The sequence below is a fragment of the Monomorium pharaonis genome, chromosome 7 (genome assembly GCF_013373865.1).
Source record: "Monomorium pharaonis isolate MP-MQ-018 chromosome 7, ASM1337386v2, whole genome shotgun sequence".
In the NCBI taxonomy this organism is placed as follows: domain Eukaryota; kingdom Metazoa; phylum Arthropoda; class Insecta; order Hymenoptera; family Formicidae; genus Monomorium; species Monomorium pharaonis.
This window is the reverse complement of record NC_050473.1, coordinates 22,310,610-22,332,679: the sequence shown is the minus strand read 5'-3', so window position 1 is coordinate 22,332,679 and position 22,070 is coordinate 22,310,610. Positions and strand designations below refer to the sequence as shown.

At 36.5% G+C, this 22,070-nt stretch overlaps 1 protein-coding gene across 2 annotated transcripts in view; it reads right to left on the bottom strand.

Annotated features, from left to right (window-relative positions):
• Nucleotides 1-6,755: 6,755 nt before the first annotated feature.
• Nucleotides 6,756-22,070, bottom strand: part of LOC105839284 — a 224,563-nt gene continuing 209,248 nt past the window's right edge. For both annotated transcript variants that reach the window (XM_012685479.3, XM_036289894.1), the window contains one exon: nt 6,756-8,729. In XM_012685479.3, coding sequence (XP_012540933.1) covers nt 8,517-8,729 — 213 coding nt within the window. In that variant the 3' untranslated portion in view covers nt 6,756-8,516. The remainder of the gene's footprint in view (nt 8,730-22,070) is intronic.

The window sequence follows — 22,070 nt, the reverse complement described above, 5'->3', positions numbered from 1 at the left end:
TAATAGTATAAATAAGTATTTTTTGTAAAGTGTGCAATTTAAGATTTTAATATTTTTGTATTATAAAAAGTTTTCATATATGTACTTTAAAATGTAAATTAGTTATAAAATAAAAAAAAAGTCAAAATTAAAATTTGTATTTCTTATTTTAAATAAAATTTTTATTTAAAAAATAGTTTTACTTGCAAATTGTTGGACTATTGTCTCTTAGGAACGGTCGGGAATGAACACTCGGATTGTTTTAAGCCTTAGTAAAACTCTTTATTTTATGTATCACAAACTGTATAGACACACGTATGCACACACCGCTACGCGATATCACGTTGCCACGCTGCTACTGCCGGCACGGTCGGTCCCCACGTGTACCCCGCGCCGCGCAGGCGCGCTACCGCACGCACAGCGCTACGGTTTCACAAAGAGGGGAGGAGGCCCGGCTCACGGACCTCTGCAAAGCCTCTCAACCGACACAAATAAAATAGAAAAAAGTTTCCGTACCTTTATATCCTGTTCCTTTTAACGATATCGCCAATCGCCTTGTTAGCCGCGATACCGCGACACGGATAAGCTTGTATACGTACGCGTGTAACGCGTTGCACCGTGGCCTGAATCAGCTAATTTCGTCGGCCACTGTGCCTTCGTTTCGGCTAGCACACGCGGGGGTACGCTGTCACGAGCGCGCCACAACCGCCGCCCTCCGCGTTGATGAGATTATCTCTAACTTTTTTAAAATTTAATTTATGTATTTCAAAAAGGAGAGAATTGTTGCGCCTTGCGGTACAACAAAATATTTTTGCCGTACCTTGCGGTGCGACAAAAGATCTTTCGGGATTCGTTGCTGCCCAAGGAGTAGGAACTCGCGGAAAGAGGCGGCTTTTGTAGGCAGGGTCCTCAAATCACTCACTCACTGATTCTAAGTTAAATTGATATAAAAGATTTATTTCTCTGTTGTTGTACACTGGTTGCGGTCGGCGAAGGTGCCGCGTCGTGTTACACTAGATTAGATACGGTGCGTGACTCGGAGTTAACGCGTCGTCTCGTTGCTCGCTCGAGATTTGCTAGCGGCTAAGTTCCGAACTCTTAATTCACTCATGCCGGCCGTACGTATCGGCTTGATTTCTAATCACTGATCCCGCTGGCCGCTGTTCGGCAGCAGCTTAAATAGTGTCGCGGATTTAATTATTAGTGGGGGCATCGGGCCCTCCGCATGACCATATATGGTCATTCCCGCGCGCCGGATGCGCGCGGGAAATATTTGCGAGTTTAGCAACAATTGCCAAAATGCAGGTATGCATTTCCGGTGGCATGATTGTTGTTAAGCTGGCTTCGCTACTTCTTTAAGGTGGCTGGTGCGTTGCCCAGTGCGATGACCGGCCGGCAGCGCACGAGGCATGTGTCACCTGACACCTTGTGATAGCGAGCCTTCCTCGGCGAGCTATCTTATAATTTTAATATTTTATTTCCTTTATTTTATAATATGAATTTATTGGTTGTGAGTGTTTCGCTCACAACAGAATTATTAACGTTACTTTGTATATTTCTTTTAAAGTCACGCGAGAAAATCAATTTGGTCATTACGCGAAATGGACGTGCGCTGGAATCATCCTTGGACATCGATCGTTTGCGGTCCTACTGGTTGTGGGAAAACGATCTTTGTAAAAACTTTTCTCCGGTATTTGTCGCACATATCTGACGTGCGTTTCGAAAGAATTTTATTTTATTAAGCGGAGTGGCAAGAGGCTTATTGACAATTACAATACAACGCAAGTGTAAAAGAAGAGAACGCACTAAACAACGTTGCAGCAAGGAAAAAAAAAATCAAATTTCGCGAGGGATTACCACGTCCGGAAGATTACTCGAACGATTCGTTTATCCCGAAACTGGTCATAACGACCAGTATCGACGACCTTATGAGAGAATCATCCTCGAGCGACGCCATCGTAGATCTTTTTACCAAGGGCAGTCATCACAAAAATCTCAGCGTCATTCTCATCTTGCAAAACCTTTTCCATCAGAGACGCGGACAACATAACATATCTCTCAACGCTAATTACACCGTAGTTTTCAAAAATCCTCGCAATCGCGCGCAAATTCGACATTTAGCACAACAGGTTTATCCCGACAACCCAAAGTTTGTTGAAGAGGCATACTACGATGCCACGTCGAAACCATACGGTTATTTGCTGTTCAACTTGAAACAATCGACTCCTGACGAATTCCGATTCCGGACGTGTATCTTTCCCAACGATACGCGACATTACGTCTACGTGTCGCGTAGATCGTTTTCCAATGGAAGCGTATAAAAACGATGCTGCGACTCAATCGTGTAATTCGTACGCGATGAAAGAGAAGCGTAACGTTTGTACAGATAGCGCGGTGAAAATTGCCAGACGTTCGATCGGTAAGAGAAATGTTTGTCTTCTCAAAGCAGTGTGTCATCTGAACAAAAACCAACGGGTAGCTTTTTTTTGAACCGCTGACGAAAAATTTATTCGCTGTATCCGTGAATGTGTTCTTAATACTCTCAACGGTCGCACTCGATTCTCGTGAAGAAGATTGGCTGTCCAAATATAAAACGACCCTACGTCGTATCGCAAGAAAACGTGATAACTGGAAGTCTAAAAGAAAACTATTGTTACAACGAGGAGGATTTTTACCCTATATTATCGGTCCCATATTGACAGCTTTATTATCTCACTTTATTGGAGGGTAAAATCGCAGGACGATGGAAAGAGCCAAAAAAATGGTCTTGATTTCTACGAAAAATCTCGAGAGAATGCAACGACAACAGCAGCAGCAGCAACAGCAACTGACGGTCTCTGCGGAACCAATGGAGAACTCGATGTCGCAAAGTTCAAAAAACATCGTCGGAGATAATAATTCTGTACAAACACCTGGAACTCCGTTGACTCGGCTCGATGCGGAGATGAATCGCGTGCAATTCACCATGGCCACGCAGCAAAAATGAAAGCTGGAAAATGTACAAGGAGGCACTTTGGCGGTATCTTCATCTTATCGAGTAGCGCATAAGCGACAAGCCGTTCGGAGTGCGGACGAAACCACTAGCAACGATACGCGAGCTGAAGAAGGAGACGAGGGTAACGACAACGACGACGCCAATGACTACGACGACGATTCAACGATCGTTTTTCACGAAACTTCGCGAATTTCCGACAAACACCCACAGTCTAGTGACATAGATACTGTAAACGAAAAAACCCAAAAAGTAGTTCGTAATATTCATGTGATAAAAAGCATCGAAAAAATAGTGGAAACGGTCCCGAAAACTTATCGCGCACAAGCTCGTATGCTGATGCAACATTTGCAAGACAAAGCGGTACTCGACAGATTAAATTGGGACGAGAAGGGTGTCGTGACTATAGACGGCAACGTCGTGAAAGATTCGGATATCGCAGATTTGATAAACGACGCAATGCGTGAGAGAAAAACCGTGAAAGCAACGGGAAGAGCTCAGTTCGCACAATTACTGCGTAGCTTAAATATTCGCCCGGCACTAGTGGGAAATAAAGAATTATTAAAAGCAGCCTTCGGTTCTTCTTCTTCTTCAATAAACGAGAAACCACAGTCTTTCGCGAGTTCCACACCAAATATAACACGTTCGCCTCCGAAACGACACTTACTCGATTACAGCACAGTGAAGAAACAATAATGTCGGAACTTGAAAAAATCTACTATCCGATGCATTGCGCGGATTATTCGGCTGTGGATAATCTAACACATGCTGTTAAACCAAATTTTTCGCGTGACGAAGTCACGCGCTGGCTCGAATCGCAAGACGCGTACACGCTACACAGACCTTTACGGCAAAAGTTTCCACGTCTGCATTACAACGTAACAAATATTGACGACATGTGGCAAGCTGATTTGATCGAACTACGGAATCTCAAAGGTTACAATGACGAATATTCTTATCTACTCGATTATCGATGTGCTCAGTAAATTCATCTGGATTGAACCAATAAGCGACAAAACGAGCAATACTGTAATAAAAGCTTTTCAACGTGTATTCTCGAGAAGCGAAGGACGCTCATATACCTGCAAACGGACAAAGGTAAAGAATTTGTCGCGCAAACAGTGCAAAAGTTTTTGAAAGAAAACGATATCCGTTTTCGAGTAACGCGTAATCCCGACATCAAGACCGCGATCGTTGAATGTTTCAATAGGACGTTGAAGGAGAGAATATGGCGTTACTTTATGCATAAAAATACGTGACGCTACATTGACGTTTTGCAAGATATCGTTCGCGCGTACAACCATACCCGTCACTCAAAATGCAACCATACCCGTCCACCAAAATGCAACCGGTGACCGTGACGAGAGAAAATGCGCGAATCGTGCGTGAAAATATATCCCATCGATGGAACGATAAGAATCAAAGACGTAAAGCTAAATATCGCGTTGGTGATCTCGTACGTATCAGTAGAACGAAAGCTACCTTCAAGAAAGGATACGAGGCAGGTTGGAGCGAGGAGATATTTCGAATTCATCGCGTTCTCGAGTGGCGAAAACCTCGCGTGTACGAACTGAGTGATTTAGCGGATGAGGTCATAGACGGTATTTTTTACGAACAGAAATTAGCACGAGTCGAAAAAAATTTGCGGACAGAAAAGTTTATTGATCGAGTAATAAAAAGTAAAGGTCGCGGTGAAAATAAACAAGTGTTGGTTCACTGGCGTGATTATCCCAGTAAGTTCGACAGTTGGATTCCCGCTTCGAATTTAGTCTCAAAGTCTCAAAAATGTAGAAATTAAATTTCAGTGGAGCGCGTTTTAGATAAACAATTGATATTACTCGAAAAGTTGTTAATATTTTTTTATGAAATTTGGCACACTTTTTTATTGTCATAAAACCTATCTTTTCCTATAATTTCGAATGTTTCAGTTCATTTATAAGAAAGTTATCAACAATTTAAGAAACGGCCTTTTTTCATGGTTTTTTCTACTTTACAACCAAACTAATTGACCGATCTTAACAAACCAAATTTATTATTGTAGATTACTTAATACCTACAATTTTTATTTGAAACTTTTCGATTTCGTTTTTAGTTTACGAGTCGCAAGCAAAAAACTACTTTTTCCTCACTTCAACTCGTAATTTTGTAATAATCCCCAACTTTTTGCGAGTGGCAAACGTGCCTATCTTAATCTATGCACATTAATTGTGCTTTACGCACCGTCAAACCTGAGTCTCTAATTTTTTTTACAAAAAAAGTCTAATTCTACTAGACTATAGAAGTAAAAGTCGAAGTTGCGTCATCAGTCGAAGAGAAAGAAAATTATCTTTTCGAAACGACGACGGACAAGGACAAAACCAACGACATACAAACATCACCCATTCTTACAAGTCGCGAGCTATCACCATCTCACGAAAACGATAGCTCGGCTAAAGAGAACACTGAAATTGCGCAAACGTTTCCACTTTCCCGGTCGTCGTCTTCGTATGAATTCACTGGAAATTTTACGTGCGTTGCGACAACTGAATGCCAAGTATGTCGGTGTCTATCCTGCAGATGGACTACCGACGGTGTGAACGAGATCGACAGCAATCGTCGCTAACACAGACGATCACAATCAACATGGCAAACACTGGGTTGCGTTTTACGTCGATGAACGCGGTACAGAAATATATTTCGATAGCTACGGATTACCACCCTTGGATTCCAGATTCCTCCTACGACTGCAAGAAAATTCAGTGCTATACTGATGGAACACCATGCCTTTACAAGGATTACTCTCTCAAACTTGTGGACAATACTGCTGTTTTTCTATATTTTATGTCTCGCGGTTATAATTTTAATCGATTTCTCAATTTATTTTCTTCCAATTGTGAACACAACGACCGAATAGTAGAAATATTTAGTAAAATTTTTACGCGTAAAGAAATAAGAAAGTGTGTAAAACCGTACTGCCCTTACGAAAAAAACACTAAAAATAACACTTAAAAAAATACTCAAGTTGAGTATTATTTGGGACAAGGGGTAAGCACTCAATTCAGTGTAAACATTCAACTTTAGTGTTCGCTTTTTAATTTACTTTTAGACTGTTATTACTCTCAACTTAAATGTTCGCCATCTAATTAAGTGTTAATTTTAATGTTAATCCTAAATTTAAGAATAACACTGAAATTAACACTCAATTAGATGGTAAACATCCAAGTTGAAAGTAATACTCAAATTAATACTCAAAGCCAGCTGAACACTCTAGTTGAATGTTTATTTTAGATATTCGTTTTATGTCCATTTCTACCAATGCAGATTAATTTTAATCTCGGTTAAACTTGCTTTTTTTGCTTTTGTTTTTATTTAATATTTTCTAATCCAATGTTTGAGAGTGCACACTCAATATTAAGTGTATACTTTCAACCGATAGATGTTGAGGGTACATCCCCAACGTTTCAGTGTTCACACTTTATGTTGGAAGTATACACTCATTTATTGTGTGTCATATCCAAATGTTGAGAGTATACTTTTAAATATTCAATATTTAAATTCAAACTTTGATATGAACACTCAATCATTGGGTGTACATACTCAATGTTCGAGTATAAACACTCAATCTTTAGTGTAAATACTCAAGATGAGCGTATACATCTAAATTTGGGAGCAAACTCCCAAAATCGAGTATTAACACTTAATTTTGAGCGTAAACTCTTAAAATTAGAGTGTTTTTTCCGTAAAGGTGCCATATGCAATTTCGTATTCCTAGAAAGTAAGGTAAACAAATAAATATTTTTATTTGTAATTTTAAGCAACGTCTATTTCTTTTTTGCCCTCTTCCATAATATGTAGTTATTATTATTATTTAATATAAGAGTCAAAACATACTCGTCATTCCTGCTTTCAGCTTAAGTATCATAAGAAAATACCAAAAAGATCTTACTTACAAAGCATCTTTGTCCTGTAAGTCTGTTATCTCCGTTCTACAAAAACCTTGTACCTGACTCACTCCCCCACTGAGCAAGACGCTCGGATTTAAGATCTGACATTTCGTTCTTCCTCACGACAACTTCATCATTTTCCCCGGCAAGACTTTAGTCCTAAAATATTCTCCCACTCTCTATTCAAAATCTTACTAAATCTTACTAAATCTTACTAAAGTAGTATGTACATGCCAGTCAATCAAGACTTTGGGCAGCTATGGGGTGCCAATCAAATCGCACCGTTAAACAGGGGACCCTAGTTCCTAAATGTCCTCCCACTCTCTATTCAAAATCTAGTAGTATGCTCAGGGTAACCAATTAAGATCCTGGGCAGTTATGGGGTGCCAATCAAAAACGCTTCCTTAAATTTTTCTCCCTCCAGTGACGTCATTCCGTCTAGACTCTCCCACCCGGGACCAGACGGGGGGGAGAAGGGGTTTGTTTTGACGCCAGAGAGTGGAGGTTTGTTTTGACGCCCCATAGCGTCCCATATACTACTGATTAGCGAATTAAAAATAATTAATATAATCGGTAAAACAGCTTTAGCATCCTCTTAAGAAAATGCTGACGATAGGTTTGTTTTACCAATTAAACACATTTTTTTCAAACAAAGTAATATTTTTATTAATTATACAAAATTAGAAATATTTTTCCAATAACGCAGGGTGCAGTCAACAATTTCATTTAAAAAAAAACAAAATTAGAAAATTACAGTTTTGCTATTGACTCCTGCGGTCGACTTGTGACAATATTTCCTGTATATGAAACTTAGACATTATTCGTATAAAACAAACATACACCTCCATCGGAATTACATAAAAGAAATTTACTTTTGTACTTTTAAAAATAATCCTTTAAAAACTTTAGTATAAAAAAAAATTTTGTCTAAAAATTTATGCATATGTAGTTGTTTGTAAAATAGATATTTATTACTACATCGCACCGTACGATATTGCACGCACATAGATTCATTTAATCGGCAAATCTAACGTCGTCAGGATGCTCTTAAATAGCCACGCAATAATTGGATATAGAACAGTGTCAGGAGGTCAACAGTATTAATGTGATTCACTCTACAAGAACTTATTTTCATTAACCATATAAGTAATTAAGTAGTTTACATATAACAAATTCTTAAATTCTCACCAAAATATCATTAAATTATCGTAAGATTTATTTTTAATAGAACGAGGGGAGGAGGAACATTAATATTATATTTGTTAATATTAATTTTTTTCAAATCATATAAAATAATTTCGAAATGGACAAATCTGAAATTACAATATCTAGTTCAGTCTTTGTCATTATTATTATTATATTCAATAATTGTAAAATATATTTCGTCTTTAATATACGCTTTAGTGAAAAATAAATTCTTTATAGTTTGGACAACTATAAATATGTTCAATTTATTTGTGGAGCTATAAGATGGACGATTATTTTAGAGAATACTTAATATAATACTAACTGTCTATTATGATTTGTAATAAGTTCAATTGTATCTCTATATTTACAATCTGTCGTTGAAAAAAATTATCTTTGGTTGCTTCATTGAAAAAATACATTTGATTCATTCTATACTATTGGCTTGTGTTTTGACTATTTTTGTTACGATTGCGCAGTAACGACGCATCCGAAAGAGAGTAAGTTTCGGGCTCAAATACGGGTGGATATTCTAAACCAGAATAATCGGGTGGCGGAGATGTTGGCGGTGGTATGTACGGTAACGTTGGAGGTGCCAGGTTCCTTCCGGAATTAAGAATCTCCTTATGACTCGATGAATATCCGTCGTACTGAAAAAAAATCAGTTAAATTATTTTGCTATTTTTACTATTAATTAATCATTAATGTAAATTTAAAATATTGAAGAACTTTTCTAAGAAAAGATAACGTTATCAAATCATCATATCTTCATCAAATGCACGTGCTTATTAAGAAATGAATTGTATCAGGACATATTTGTTTTAACCTTTAGAGGTCCGGGGTGGCTCATATATAAGCCACTAAGATAAATATATAGACTAAAATTTTGAGCTCATTTTTATCGGTAAAATTACTATAAATAAAAGTACTATAAATGTAACGATAAATGTGACCATATTCTGAACGCATTTTTATTGATACTTTTAAACGGACTGTCAAGCATTAAAGTGCGATTTTATAGTAAAAATACAATTCTGAATACTACTTTTATATCATTTTTAATAAATGGCACATTTATATCATTTTTAATAAATGTATTTCTAAATGTGCCCATGTTCACATTTATCTAATATAAAAGTTATTTAATATAATATAATAAAGGAAAAAGTGGAAATATGGTCACTGCAGATAATATAGCTACTCATATTATCTCTATTATTAGCTGACAAATTCTAGTAATTATTTATGGTATCATTTGTTTAGTGCCGTTATATCGTGACGTTTATATAACAAAATACAACAATCGACATTTGTTATAAGGCATTTTTATTTTCGACTATTTCGAAACTTTTTTAAGGTACATTTTAATTAATATTTAATTACACATACTTTCTCGTTCTTTTTAAACTTAAACGCATTATCACTCAAATGTATGTACACTTGAGTACTTTCTTGTTATTTAACTCTTTACTTGATTGTACATATTTCGAGTTATACAAAATTAAACAATGATATAGAATTTTGCTAATATAGCCATCTAATATGATCACTTTTAAAATTTTTATTTATCGAAAAAATTCCTGAATAAATCAATTGTCACTAAATGTACGTATTATGCAACATTTTTTTCTTCTATGATTATGCAACAAAATAGTTTGAGTGCGTTCCACTTAACGCTTACAACGCTCGCAAGCATTATCCTCGTTTAATATTTAATGAACGACAAAGATGAAATAATTCCGCGGTTGTTGCGAGCGTCACAACCTTAATTAATCTTTTTATTTAAGTTCAGTTAATAATAAATAACAATCACCTGTCTTCACCTAACCACTTATTTTATATTATTTTCTAACAAAATACTGTGATTTTTTAAAATAAAACCAATTTTTTACTGTAGCTTTTTATTTCTGTGGTGGCCATATTACCGTTTCTGGTTTTTATAAATAAATTGTCAATAATTCCATAACTTGAAATCTAAAATCTAATAAACAACACTTTGATAAATATAATCGTTAAATTTTAATTAAAATATTAATTAATAACAAAATTATTAGATAAAATATAAATGGGTGGCTATATTACCACCATCTCTTCTACAATTTTAATAAATTTAACCTTTAGCCTACACACTTCGAAAAAATTACGTAGTCTACACAGGGGGTATGCCAAACCCCAGTCACTTCAAATTGTTGCTCTAAACCCACACTAGATCGTTTTGGAAACAATTCTAAGTAAACTTTGAAGCTTTAAAAACAATATCTATAGGTTTCATAAAATTTTTTTAAATTTTAACATACATCAAAAAATTCTTGAAGCAAAGATTAGACAAAAACTGACGTTCTTTAGTAAAAAATTATACGATTTTTAATTTTCAATATTTTCAATAAATCTTATGCGATTATTCCCTAGAAATGTAACACTAAAAATAAAAAATAAATGCTATGGTGGGCGTTGCAATAGAATTGTGACGATACGTCACTGAGTCCCGGGGCCGACCATCCGTCCCACTACACGGGACTCGGCGTCTACGGACGCCCCTCCCGAAAGTCTAGTATCCCCGTCGGGAACCGATCCCACCACGCTGCTGGGAGCGCGTGGGGATCGCCCCGACGAGTATAAAAGCCGAGCTCGATCCGGATCGAGCACCAGTCCCGTCCTGTCGACTGAGTAGGTCTCCGGACCACTCCGACGCCCGGTTCTCGCCGGCATTCGACTATCCTTGTGTCCGCCGACGGAGCAGGCCACCTGGCCGTTCTGCCGCCCGGTTCTTGCCGGCATTCGGCTATCCTTGTATCCGCCGACGGAGCAGGCCACCTGGCCGTTCTGCCGCCCGGTTCTTGCCGGCATTCGGCCGTCCTTGTCATCTCCAACGGGGCAGGTTACCTGGCCGCCCTGCCCGCCGGTTATCGCCGGCGACCACGGGTCGCGACCGCGTTCTAAGGTGCTGCGCACTAGCGCGCTCCCGTCCGACTGACGTCACTAGGCTAAGCTGTACATTGCTGTATATACCCGCATAGACTAAGTAGTGCATAAGGTAGCATAAGAAATATGTAAATTAGGCTAAGGCTTCGAATAAAGACTTATTACTTTAACATCGGTGTGCGCAAGTTGGTTTCCCCCCTTCTCTCGAATCCTGGTACCCGGCGAGCCTGTCCGAGGCGTTCGGGAAAGGCGAACCGTCACAGAATAGAATAGAATAGAATAGAACTTTATTCGCCATAGCCCTTGCGGAATACAGCGGACTCCCGCTCCGCTTAAAGTCTTTCTTTTCTTTTCAAGATACTACAAAGTACTACGCTACGCATACATTTTTGAGAGAGAGAGAGAGAACACTCCTTCCATTCAACCTCACATTCATACAATCATACCAGGAACCTCCGCTTCTGTTGCTCTAACAATTATATTTCATCTTTCCATATTCATTTACTCATTCACTTATTCTCCTTCTCTCTCCCCTCCAATACTTCCCCCTTCCACTACAATCCTTCTTGTTCTCCTCGCTCAAATTATCCATTCTCCCCATCTCCTCCCACCCCTAAAATTTCCACTGTCATTTCCTGCCATTCATTTTCCATCCCTTAATCTACATATTCCTCCAAAACGTGTTTCCATGTCTCTTCACTCCCCCCCACACAACCTACACCCAGCGAGAAACGATAATGAATTCAACATCAATTTGACGTCGAATCGACATCGAAATGATGATTTCGATGTCGAATCGATGTCGATTTGATGTACTATTTCTCACTGGGCAGCTTTTCCCGACCACGTCCGACCAATATCGCCCCCCCCCCCTCATTTCACTTCCCAATCTATACCTTGCCACTCTTAGCCACCTTCGCTTTCTTTCCAATTCTTCTTCAAATAATCCAAAGTACCCTCCCCTTTGACTCTTCCATACCACTCATTGTACTTCAAACTCCCTAATCTTCTCTCATCTCTCTTTTTTTTTGCTTATTCCTCCCTCTCCTTATCAATTCTTCTTCTCTAAATAAGCCCTCCTCCCTCAAATTCTCCACCTCATCCATTTCCCATCCTCTTTCTTATAAAATCTCCGCCTTTCCTCTTCCCACCCCGTCCTTGCTTTACCTTTTCTTGCTCTCCGCTTTAGTTCCTTCCAATATCTTCCAGCTAACAACTCCTCCTCCCCCTTCTTCTTTCTTTCATAACCCCATGCTCTCATTCCTGCCCTCCTCTTTAACCTATCTCTTTGTAATTCCTGACCTATCATGTACTCGGCATACTTCTCTCTACTCCCAACACCCAATATCTTTCTTGTAACCTTTCTACCTCTTCTCTTGCTTTCCACCCCCAAATTTCGATCCCATAGCTTACCACTGACCATATTAACTTATCAAATATCCAAGTTTTTCTACTCCAATCCTTTCCAAATCTCCTTTTACCTATCCCCCACACCTAAAATCATTGACTCTTTTTTTACTTTCTCTTCTATGTGCCCCTCCTGCCTTCCATTTGCCAACAAGGTGTATCCCAAATATTGAAATTTATTTATCTCCTCTATCGACTTTTCTTTCCATCCCCAACTCATCTTCTTCCTTCTTTCCCCTCCCCTTGTACACCTCATCACCATCGGTTTTTCCGTGTTTACTTCCAATCTCTTCCTATCCAAATAAATTTCTAATTTCCCCACCATCTTTTTCATCCCTTCTTCATCTTTTGCTAATAATGTCACATCACCTGCATATGCTAGAGAATACACTTTTCTCCCTCTCAACTCTATACCTCCCCACCCTCCCTTTTCTAATTCTTCATCCAAATCTGCCAGTAATAAAGTAAAAAGGCATGAACACAAAGGACACCCTTGTCTTACTCCCCTCTCCGTCCAAAACTTTCTCCCTTCCTCCTCACCTTTACTTACTGTTTTCCTTATCACCTCCCCATACCTCCTCACTAGACTCTCCCTTATCCCCCTCTCTCTCAAAGTTGATAATAGAACACCCCTGTCCACCGAGTCAAAGCCGTCTTCATATCTATGAAGAATAACACCAGTTTTTACCCTTTAATCAAATAATTCAAAACATAAATATTGTCTATTGTACTTCAGTCTTTCCTAAATCCTGCCTGACTCGGTGGTAAAATATTCTTTCCCTCTCTCTTTTCTCATCCTCTCTAATGGGCGTTGCAATAACTATATTTATTTAAAAATGAAGAGTTTACAGATGAAGATTTTATAGACAAATAAAAATGATGAAATGTAATAAAAATTCGCATTTATTTCAGTAGATATTATTTACAAACCATTTTGTATGTTAAGTTATAAAACAAAAGGTATAAAAATAATCAAGTAAAGCGTAATTTATTGTTTAAATCATTTTTGTCAATCTGTGCAAGCACAATCAATGCATAAGGCCGCGTGGTGATTGTCACATATGTGACGTTGGCAACATTATTCTTAAAAAATTTTTTTCACTTTTTCATACAATCTTAACACTATTCATAAGATGTAGTAACAAGAAAGAAATTAAAAAATAATAAAAAATAAATTGAAAAAACTACGTATCCTACACTGGAGATATGTCATACCCTAACTTTCGGAGCGTCTACTTCGATCGATTGCCAGAAGCAGACTGACGCCGTGCTGGTAATAGCAACCGTTTCAACATAAAGAGGCACGTCTTGACTACTAACAAATGGCATCATAAGTATCATTTTCATCGATTTACGTATCTAAAATGGTGCTTAAAAATGTGCTGAGGTATGTCATACCAGGTGTAGGCTAAAGATTAAACAGTGTTATATAAAATATTTTGTTTAAAAAAATAAAATAAAATAAAATAAACAAAAATAATCAAACAAATCAAACAAATAATAAAATAAAATATACTACGGTTTATTTTATTTTATTATTGTGTTCATCATATTATAATGGTATAGTTAATGGTTCTCGTTTCTCTTATCCGAATTAGAGACGTTTTGACGGGAGCGGTGCACTTGCACACGGTTCAAATGGATACGGTGCATTTGGACACGGTGCTTTTAGACACGATATCTTGCGCACGGTTCAAATGGCCACGGTGCATTTGCACACTGTGCATTTGGACACAAAAGAAATTTTATTAAAAATGTACACCAGTTATATGCACACGTAAAATTTGACCACCGGATATTTGCATACGAAAAAATGCCCACCGTTCACTTGGACACGTAAAAGTTGCACACCATTCATTTGCAGACCGCTCACTTGCACACCATTCACTTGCACACCGTTCATTTGCCCACTACTCACTTGCACACCAAGAAATGCGCACCGATCATTTGCACACGGAAAGATGCGCACTGATCATTTGCACACGAAAAGATGCACACTGATAATTTGCACACGGAAAAATGCGCCCTGATCATTTGCACACGGAAAGATGCACACCGATCATTTGCACATCGTTCATTTGGACACGGTGCTTTTGGACACCGTTTATTTGCACACCGCTCAGTTGCACATCGTTCAATTGCACACCGTTCAATCAAACGCATATTAAATATTCATACATTATGGCTGCGTTTGCAATGTGTACGTGAATTAACAACTTGGACGGGGTAGATGCGAAGACCCCCCTTACACCTACCCCTCCCTATGCGTGCGTGCGTGCGTGCGTGCGCGTGTGTGTGTGTGTGTAAAGCATTCACTGCACCACATGGGTTGGCGACTTAAATGGTGTGCAATTGAACGGTGTGCAATTGAACGGTGTGCAAATAAACGGTGTCCAAATGAACGGTGTGCAAATGATCGGTGTGCAAATGATCGGTGTGCAAATGATCGGTGTGCATCTTTCCGAGTGCAAATGATCAGTGCGCATCTTTCCGTGTGCAAATGAATAGTGTGCAACTTTTACGTGTCTAAATGAACGGTGGGCATTTTTTCGTGTGCAAATATTTGGTGGTCAAATTTTACGTGTGCATATAACTGGTGTACATTTTTTATAAAATTTCTTTTGTATCCAAATGCACAGTGTGCAAATGCACCGTGGCCATTTGAACCGTGTCCAAGTGAGTGCCACCCCGTTTTGACTACTTGACAAAAATATTAGAATGCAATAGATAAATAATAAACCCGGTTGCAAAGAGTGTTAGCCGACTCAGAAACCGATTAAAAGTGTTAATTCACGCGTTTAAATTTTTCGCTTTAATTTAAGTTTGTAGCACTGCCAAAAAATTTTTAATACTTGATTTAAAACATAACACATTGAAACGAAAACATGCTTATATAGGTTTTCGAGCTAATTACGACTTTTTATGTCAATCTGTATTTTCAATAACATTATTTTAACTAAATATACAAATATAAATTTTTATCTAAAATATTTCGAAGCTATTAAAATTTATTTAGTTCATCTTTTGTAAACACAATCTGTAATTTTTTTCATTATTATTAATAATAATTACACATATTGTGTTTTTACTTTTACAGAGACGAATTTTGTAACAATAAAAATGTTTTAAAAATAACAATATAAATATATTAGAATAAACTTGAAGTCAAAATATTATACTTTTAGAAAATATATATAGGTGTGTTTATGTATGTATGTAACAATATAATAATTCACAATATAAAAATTTAACCGATTTAAATTTTAATTTTATCAAATTAGTTGCTTTTTTTAAAATAAAAAATATATATAAGTACATGCAATTTTTTAAATATTTTAATACTCTTCTTTTATATCAGTTTTTCGATTAAGAAAAAGTTTTTTACGATTATTTTAATGAGATTTCTGAATTAAAACCTTTATTATTAATAATTATATTAAAGGAAACAGGATTTTACCGTAAAAGAGTCACCATGTTTTTACAATATTCGATATATACTTTTTAATTTTTAATTCATAAAAATGAATTCATAAAATGTAAATTAAAAATGCAACAATATTCATTGAGCAACGTAAAAAAACATGCAAAATTTCTTATATTAAAATTTTTATAAAGACTGAATTTATATTGTTTATAATAATTTATGTCATTAAATATATATATATAAAAGTCGCGATGTATGTATGTCCGTAACTCCTCAGACTGCTTCGTCATTTGTGGTCCAATCTTGACGCCACTGGTGTCAAAATTTAGCAAATTTTCCGGAGACTGCTACCATGGGGTCGAATTTTTCAAAAACAGATTGTTTCAAAAATGATGGACAAAAATATACGTTTTTTTGACTAAAGTTTGTATTCCAATGAACTCCTCCGTCATTTGTGGTCCGATCCTCTTGCAACTGGTCTCAAAATTTAGCATTTTTTCAGGAGATGGCGCCTATGAACTCGGTTTTTTTAAAAACAAGGTGTTTCAAAAATTATAGGCTTTAATATACGTATAAATGACTGAATTCTGTTTGCCCGCGAACTACTCCGTTCTTTTTGGTTCAATTCTCTTGCAATTGGTCTCAAAATTTTGTATTTTTTCCGGGGACGGCTACTATGGATTCAAATTTTTCAAATACAGGGTGTTTCAAAATTAATAGACCAAAATATATACGTATAAATAACTCAAGTCTGTTTGCCCGCGAACTACTCCGTTCTTTTTGGTACGAACCTCTTGCAACTGGTCTCAAAATTTACAATTTTTTCAGGGGACGGATACTAAGGGCTCAAATTTTTCAAAAACAGGGTGTTTAAAAAATGATTGGCAAAAATATACATATTTATGACTGAAGTCTGTATGCCCGCGAACTACTCCGACATTTGTGGACCAATCTTAATGCAAATTTGATGCATTTTTTCCGGGGATAGCTACTATGGATTCCGATTTTTAAAAAACAGGGTGTTTAAAAAATGATAGGCCAAAATATACGTATGAATGATTGAAGTCTGTATGCCCGCGAACCACTCCGTCATTTGTGATTCTAATGCAAGAGATCTTATTTTATTCCAAATTTTACGAGGATTGCTGTTATGGGTTTGTTCTTAGAAATACAGGGTTTTTCAAAAATTATTTATATATTAATAAGCGTTTGTCTGTATAACCGCGAACAACATTGTCATTTGTAGTTCGAATCTCTAATAAATGGTCTCATTTTATTCCAAATTTAACGAGTAAGGCTGCCATGGGATTGGATTTTCCATATACAAGGTGTTTCATTTAAAGACTTACATTTCTTAAAGTTACGCCATTTATTTATGAAACATCGTCCAGTATACAGAAAATCCAAACCCATGGCTGCCATCCTTAAAAAATTTAGAATAAAATAAGACCATTTGCAAGTGGTTTGGGCCACAAATAACGGTGTAGTTCGCGGTCATACAGATAAACGCATATCTGTTACTAATCTATATAAAGAAAATTTTCGAAACGACGTTTAAGTCAGAATGTCATTAAGAGGTCAACTAACAATTATCAGAAAAATGTTTTTAATTTATCTCAGCGAGTACAGAAAGAGTAAATGTAAAAGACGGGAATGTTTTATTAACGTTATTTTATGTCAACACGGATTAATCAACCCTTATATTTTATAAATCCAATAACATTATAACAATATTTCAAATATAGGTACCACCAAATTCTGAAAAACTGCAGTGTTTACTATGATTTTTCTAAAAGTTTAAGAAGAGGGAGGTAGCTTTTTACGGAGATATATTACAAATTACATAATTGTAATTGAGCAACAAAAAATTGTTAACAAAAGAAGTATTATGCGATTTTTTTGATAAAACGTATTTTTAACAAGTTCGTGAATAATATCAACTATAATCCTTCATATTTTAAAAATAAAAGGTATGCTCAATTCGAAATTTTTAAGTGATGAATGTTTGAAAACATGCAATCATTTACCACCAAAATCGTATCAAAACTCGATGTCCACGAAACAGGCGATTAATGCGGACGCTCTTTAACCCTCTGCCTACACACCTTATTTTTCTCCCGATTCCTACAAAAAGGGGTTACGCAAACCCCAAAATTTCGTTAACTTATATACTTCTCCAAATGTATTTAATCAATTTTAACTTCTTTTTTTTTTTAATCAAAAAGAAAAAATCTCAGAATTATGATGGTCTTGGCTGAAAAGTCGAAGATATAAAAAGAAAAGATTTTTTAAAAAGAATGAGAAAGGAACGAAAAATTTTAGAAAAACATTTGCCTTTTTTTTAAACGCCCGTATTTATTAGAAAAAAATAGATAAAGTAATTAAAATGGTGATCAATGGAAAGGGGAAGAGTTGTACTTTAAGAATCTATCGTAATTTTTATGATTCTGTTCAAAAAATATATTTATTTCGTAATGTGAATTTAGTAAAAAATGAATGCAGTTTAAACACAATAATAAAAGAAAATAGTAATATTTATTTAAAAACCATAATTATTAATACACAGAAACATAATTATTAATACAAAAAATATTTATTACTAAAAATTTTATTTGTTATAGAAAAAATTTTAAATTTGAAAAGCTACAATTGCAATATATTTTCACAAAGTAATTGCAACATTGGTAATATATATAAGTACTGTATACATAAATGATACGTAATGAACAAAAAAATTACTTTTTTTTACCCTTCAAATTTGGAACTTTTGAAAGAGCATAGCGGAATAAGCAGGTGAAATCTGCCCCCGCACTAATCGAGCTTAAATTGATATCATTAGTTGGCACCCTTGAGATGTAAAACATCCACAAATATTAGTTACAAAATTGCATTTTTGGGGGAGTTATGGAGGGGGAAAGAAAAATAAAGAAAGTGGTTTTTTTCGAAAATGGTTGGATCGATTTTAATGAAAAAAATATATGTTGTAAACATCATTTAGACAAATTTGAGAAAATTTTAAGTAATTTTTGTGATAAAAAAAACCCGATAAAAAAATTTTTGAATTCTTTATGAATTTTTTTGGGGGTGATAGTTCTGAGATACCACTTTTATATTTTCACAAAAACATCTCTAGATCTTCTTCTTTAACACATTTTTTTTTTAATCAATCGGAGTGGTGGAACATGGTTAAAAATAATAATTCACACCGCGCCGCGCTGGCTGGGCGACCGGGCCGCGGCGCACGGCGATTGTTGTCATGTTGAACTTACATACTAGTTGCAGTGTTGCAATGTTTAGTTGCCAAGAAAAATTATAATATAATAATATAAAATATAATAACACATATAATATTTCCAGGACGTCTGCAATAAGAGCGTTCTAGATGCGCACAGTAATAAATGGACACAGCAGGCTGAGTGAAACGGACACAGACCAAATGCGCACAGAACAAATGCGCACAGACCAAATGCGCACGGACTAGATGCATACGGAACAAATGCGCACGGACCAAATGCACACAGACCAAACGGACACAGTAACCTACAAACTTATTACATGGGTTGCGACTTTTCGGGCATCTCTATCAACGGGGTGGGTGCGGAAGGAGGGCGAAGCCCCCACTTGCACCCCACATGTGCGCGTGCGTGCGTGCGTACGTGCGTGCGTGCGTGCGTGCGTGCGTGCGTGCGTGCGTGCGTGCGTGCGTGCGTGCGTGCGTGTGTGTGTGTGTGTGTATATGTAAAGCATTCTCTGCACCACATAGGTTTGCAACTGTGCGCATTTGGTTCGTGCGCATTTGGCTCGTGTGCATCTGGTCCGTGTGCATTTGGTCTGTGCACATTTGGTCTGTGTCCGTTTCACTCAGCCTGCTGTGTCCGTTTATTATTGTGCGCATCTGGGACTCAGTCTCTGCAATTAGGCTATAAAACTTATCGTTTCGGAAGTTCATCACGAAGAGATTGCAGTACGTTTTTAAATTCTATATGTTCGGGGTGCTTTTTTAATGTGAGTCCCCTTGCCTCTTACATTATTTATCATCGGTGTACTTTTTTAATGTGAGTTCTTTTGCCTCTCACATTATCTATTATCGGCGTGCTTTTTTAAAGTGAGTCCCCTCGCCTGTTACATTATTTATTATCGGGGTGTTTTTTTAATGTGAGTTTTCTCGCCTCTCACATTATCTATTATCGGCGTGCTTTTTTAAAGTGAGTCCCCTCGCCTCTTACATTATTTATTATCGGGGTGCTTTTTTAATGTGAGTTTTCTCGCCTCTCACATTATCTATCATCGAGGTGCTTTTTTAATGTGAGTCCATTCGCCAAAAAGATAATGTGAGAGGCAAAGGGACTCACATTAAAAAAGCACCCGATGATAAATAATGTGAGAGGCGAGGGGACTCATTTTAAAAAAGCACCCCGATGATAAATAATGTGAGAGGCAAGAGGACTCACTTTAAAAAAGCACCCCGATAATAGATAATGTGAGAGGCGAGGGGACTCACTTTAAAAAAGGACCTCGGTAATAGATAATGTAGGAGGCAAAGGGACTCACTTTAAAAAAGCACCCCGATAATAGATAATGTGAGAGGCAAGAGAACTCACATTAAAAAAGCACCTCGATGATAGATAATGTGAGAGGCGATTTCCTCGTGGTAAACTGCCGAAACAATAAGTTTCATAGGCTAATTGCAGACGTCCTGGAAATATTATGTGTTATTATATTTTATATTATTATATCATAATTTTTCTTGGCAACTAAACATTGCAACACTGCAACTAGTATGTAAGTTCAACATGACAACAATCGCCGTGCGCCGCGGCCCGGTCGCCCAGCCAGCGCGGCGCGACACGGCGGCGCGGTGTAAATTATTATTTTTAACCATGTTCCACCACTCCGATTGATTTAAAAAAAAAAAATGTGTTAAAGAAGAAGATCTAGAGATGTTTTTGTGAAAATATAAAAGTGGTATCTCAGAACTATCACCCCCAAAAAAATTCATAAAGAATTCAAAAAATTTTTTATCGGGTTTTTTTTACCACAAAAATTACTTAAAATTTTCTCAAACTTGTCTAAATCATATTTACAACATATATTTTTTTCATTAAAATCGGTCCAACCATTTTCGAAAAAAACCACTTTCTTTATTTTTCTTTCCCCTTCCATAACTTCCCCAAAAATGCAATTTTGTAACTAATATTTGGGGAAGTTTTACATCTCAAGGGTGCCAACTAATGATATCAATTTGAGCTCGATTAGTGCGGGGGCAGATTTCATCTGCTTATTCCGCTATGCCCTTTTTTGTTCCCTACACACGGGGTAACTGTAACCTCAACACACACTTTCGATACTAGTACTTCTGTTATTTTCAGAACATTGACAACGCCCAAAGAGGAATAAGTAGAGCACAGTTCAAACTTTCCCTCCCGCCCCAGTCTCAGCGTCCCCTTGCTAAATACTTTAAAGTAGCGGGCATTTCAAAATCGACTGGGGTAACCGTAACCCCATGTGTAGGCAGAGGGTTAAGGATGTATCGGACCAAAGTTCAAAATGGTACAAAGTTGCTAAAAATTTGTGAAATTGTTTTTTTAGTTTCTTTAATGTACTGCAAAAATTTGAAAACGTATCCACTAAACGGTTGCCGAGTTATAAATATGTTAATTTTCACTAATTTTACATGATATCCTTTTCCATCTTATGGAAAAAGACGGATAAAACAGCTAAAAATATATAGAAGAAATAGTACGAGTGTTTTAAACTTTTTGGTATATTTAATATATGAATAGATGAAAATATTTGCCAAGTTTCAATTGTCTTCACCGTTTTAAAGAAATAAAATATAACTTGAGATACTTGTGCATTTTCACTGTCAAAAGTTTAAACTCATAAAGTGAAAAAAATTGCAAATATGTGAAAAATACCTTTGTAAGAGTAAAAATAAGACTCCAACTATCGTTCAAGTTTCTTACATCTAGATTTACTATGCAATAGGCGTAAATATTTAAGTATTTCAAATTGCTTGTACTTTTGTCTAAGATTGTATGTCCGATATATCCTTAAATCATCAGAGGAAGTCTAAACAATCGAAATCTGAGACAACGATTAGAAAAATGAAATGAGTAATAAATACATGAATAAATGAATAAATCAGTTTAAATATAAGAGTTGATAGATTCATTGCATGTGTTATTTTGAAAAAGATTAAAAATTTTATTATAATAAATAAATTTAAAAATTTAGA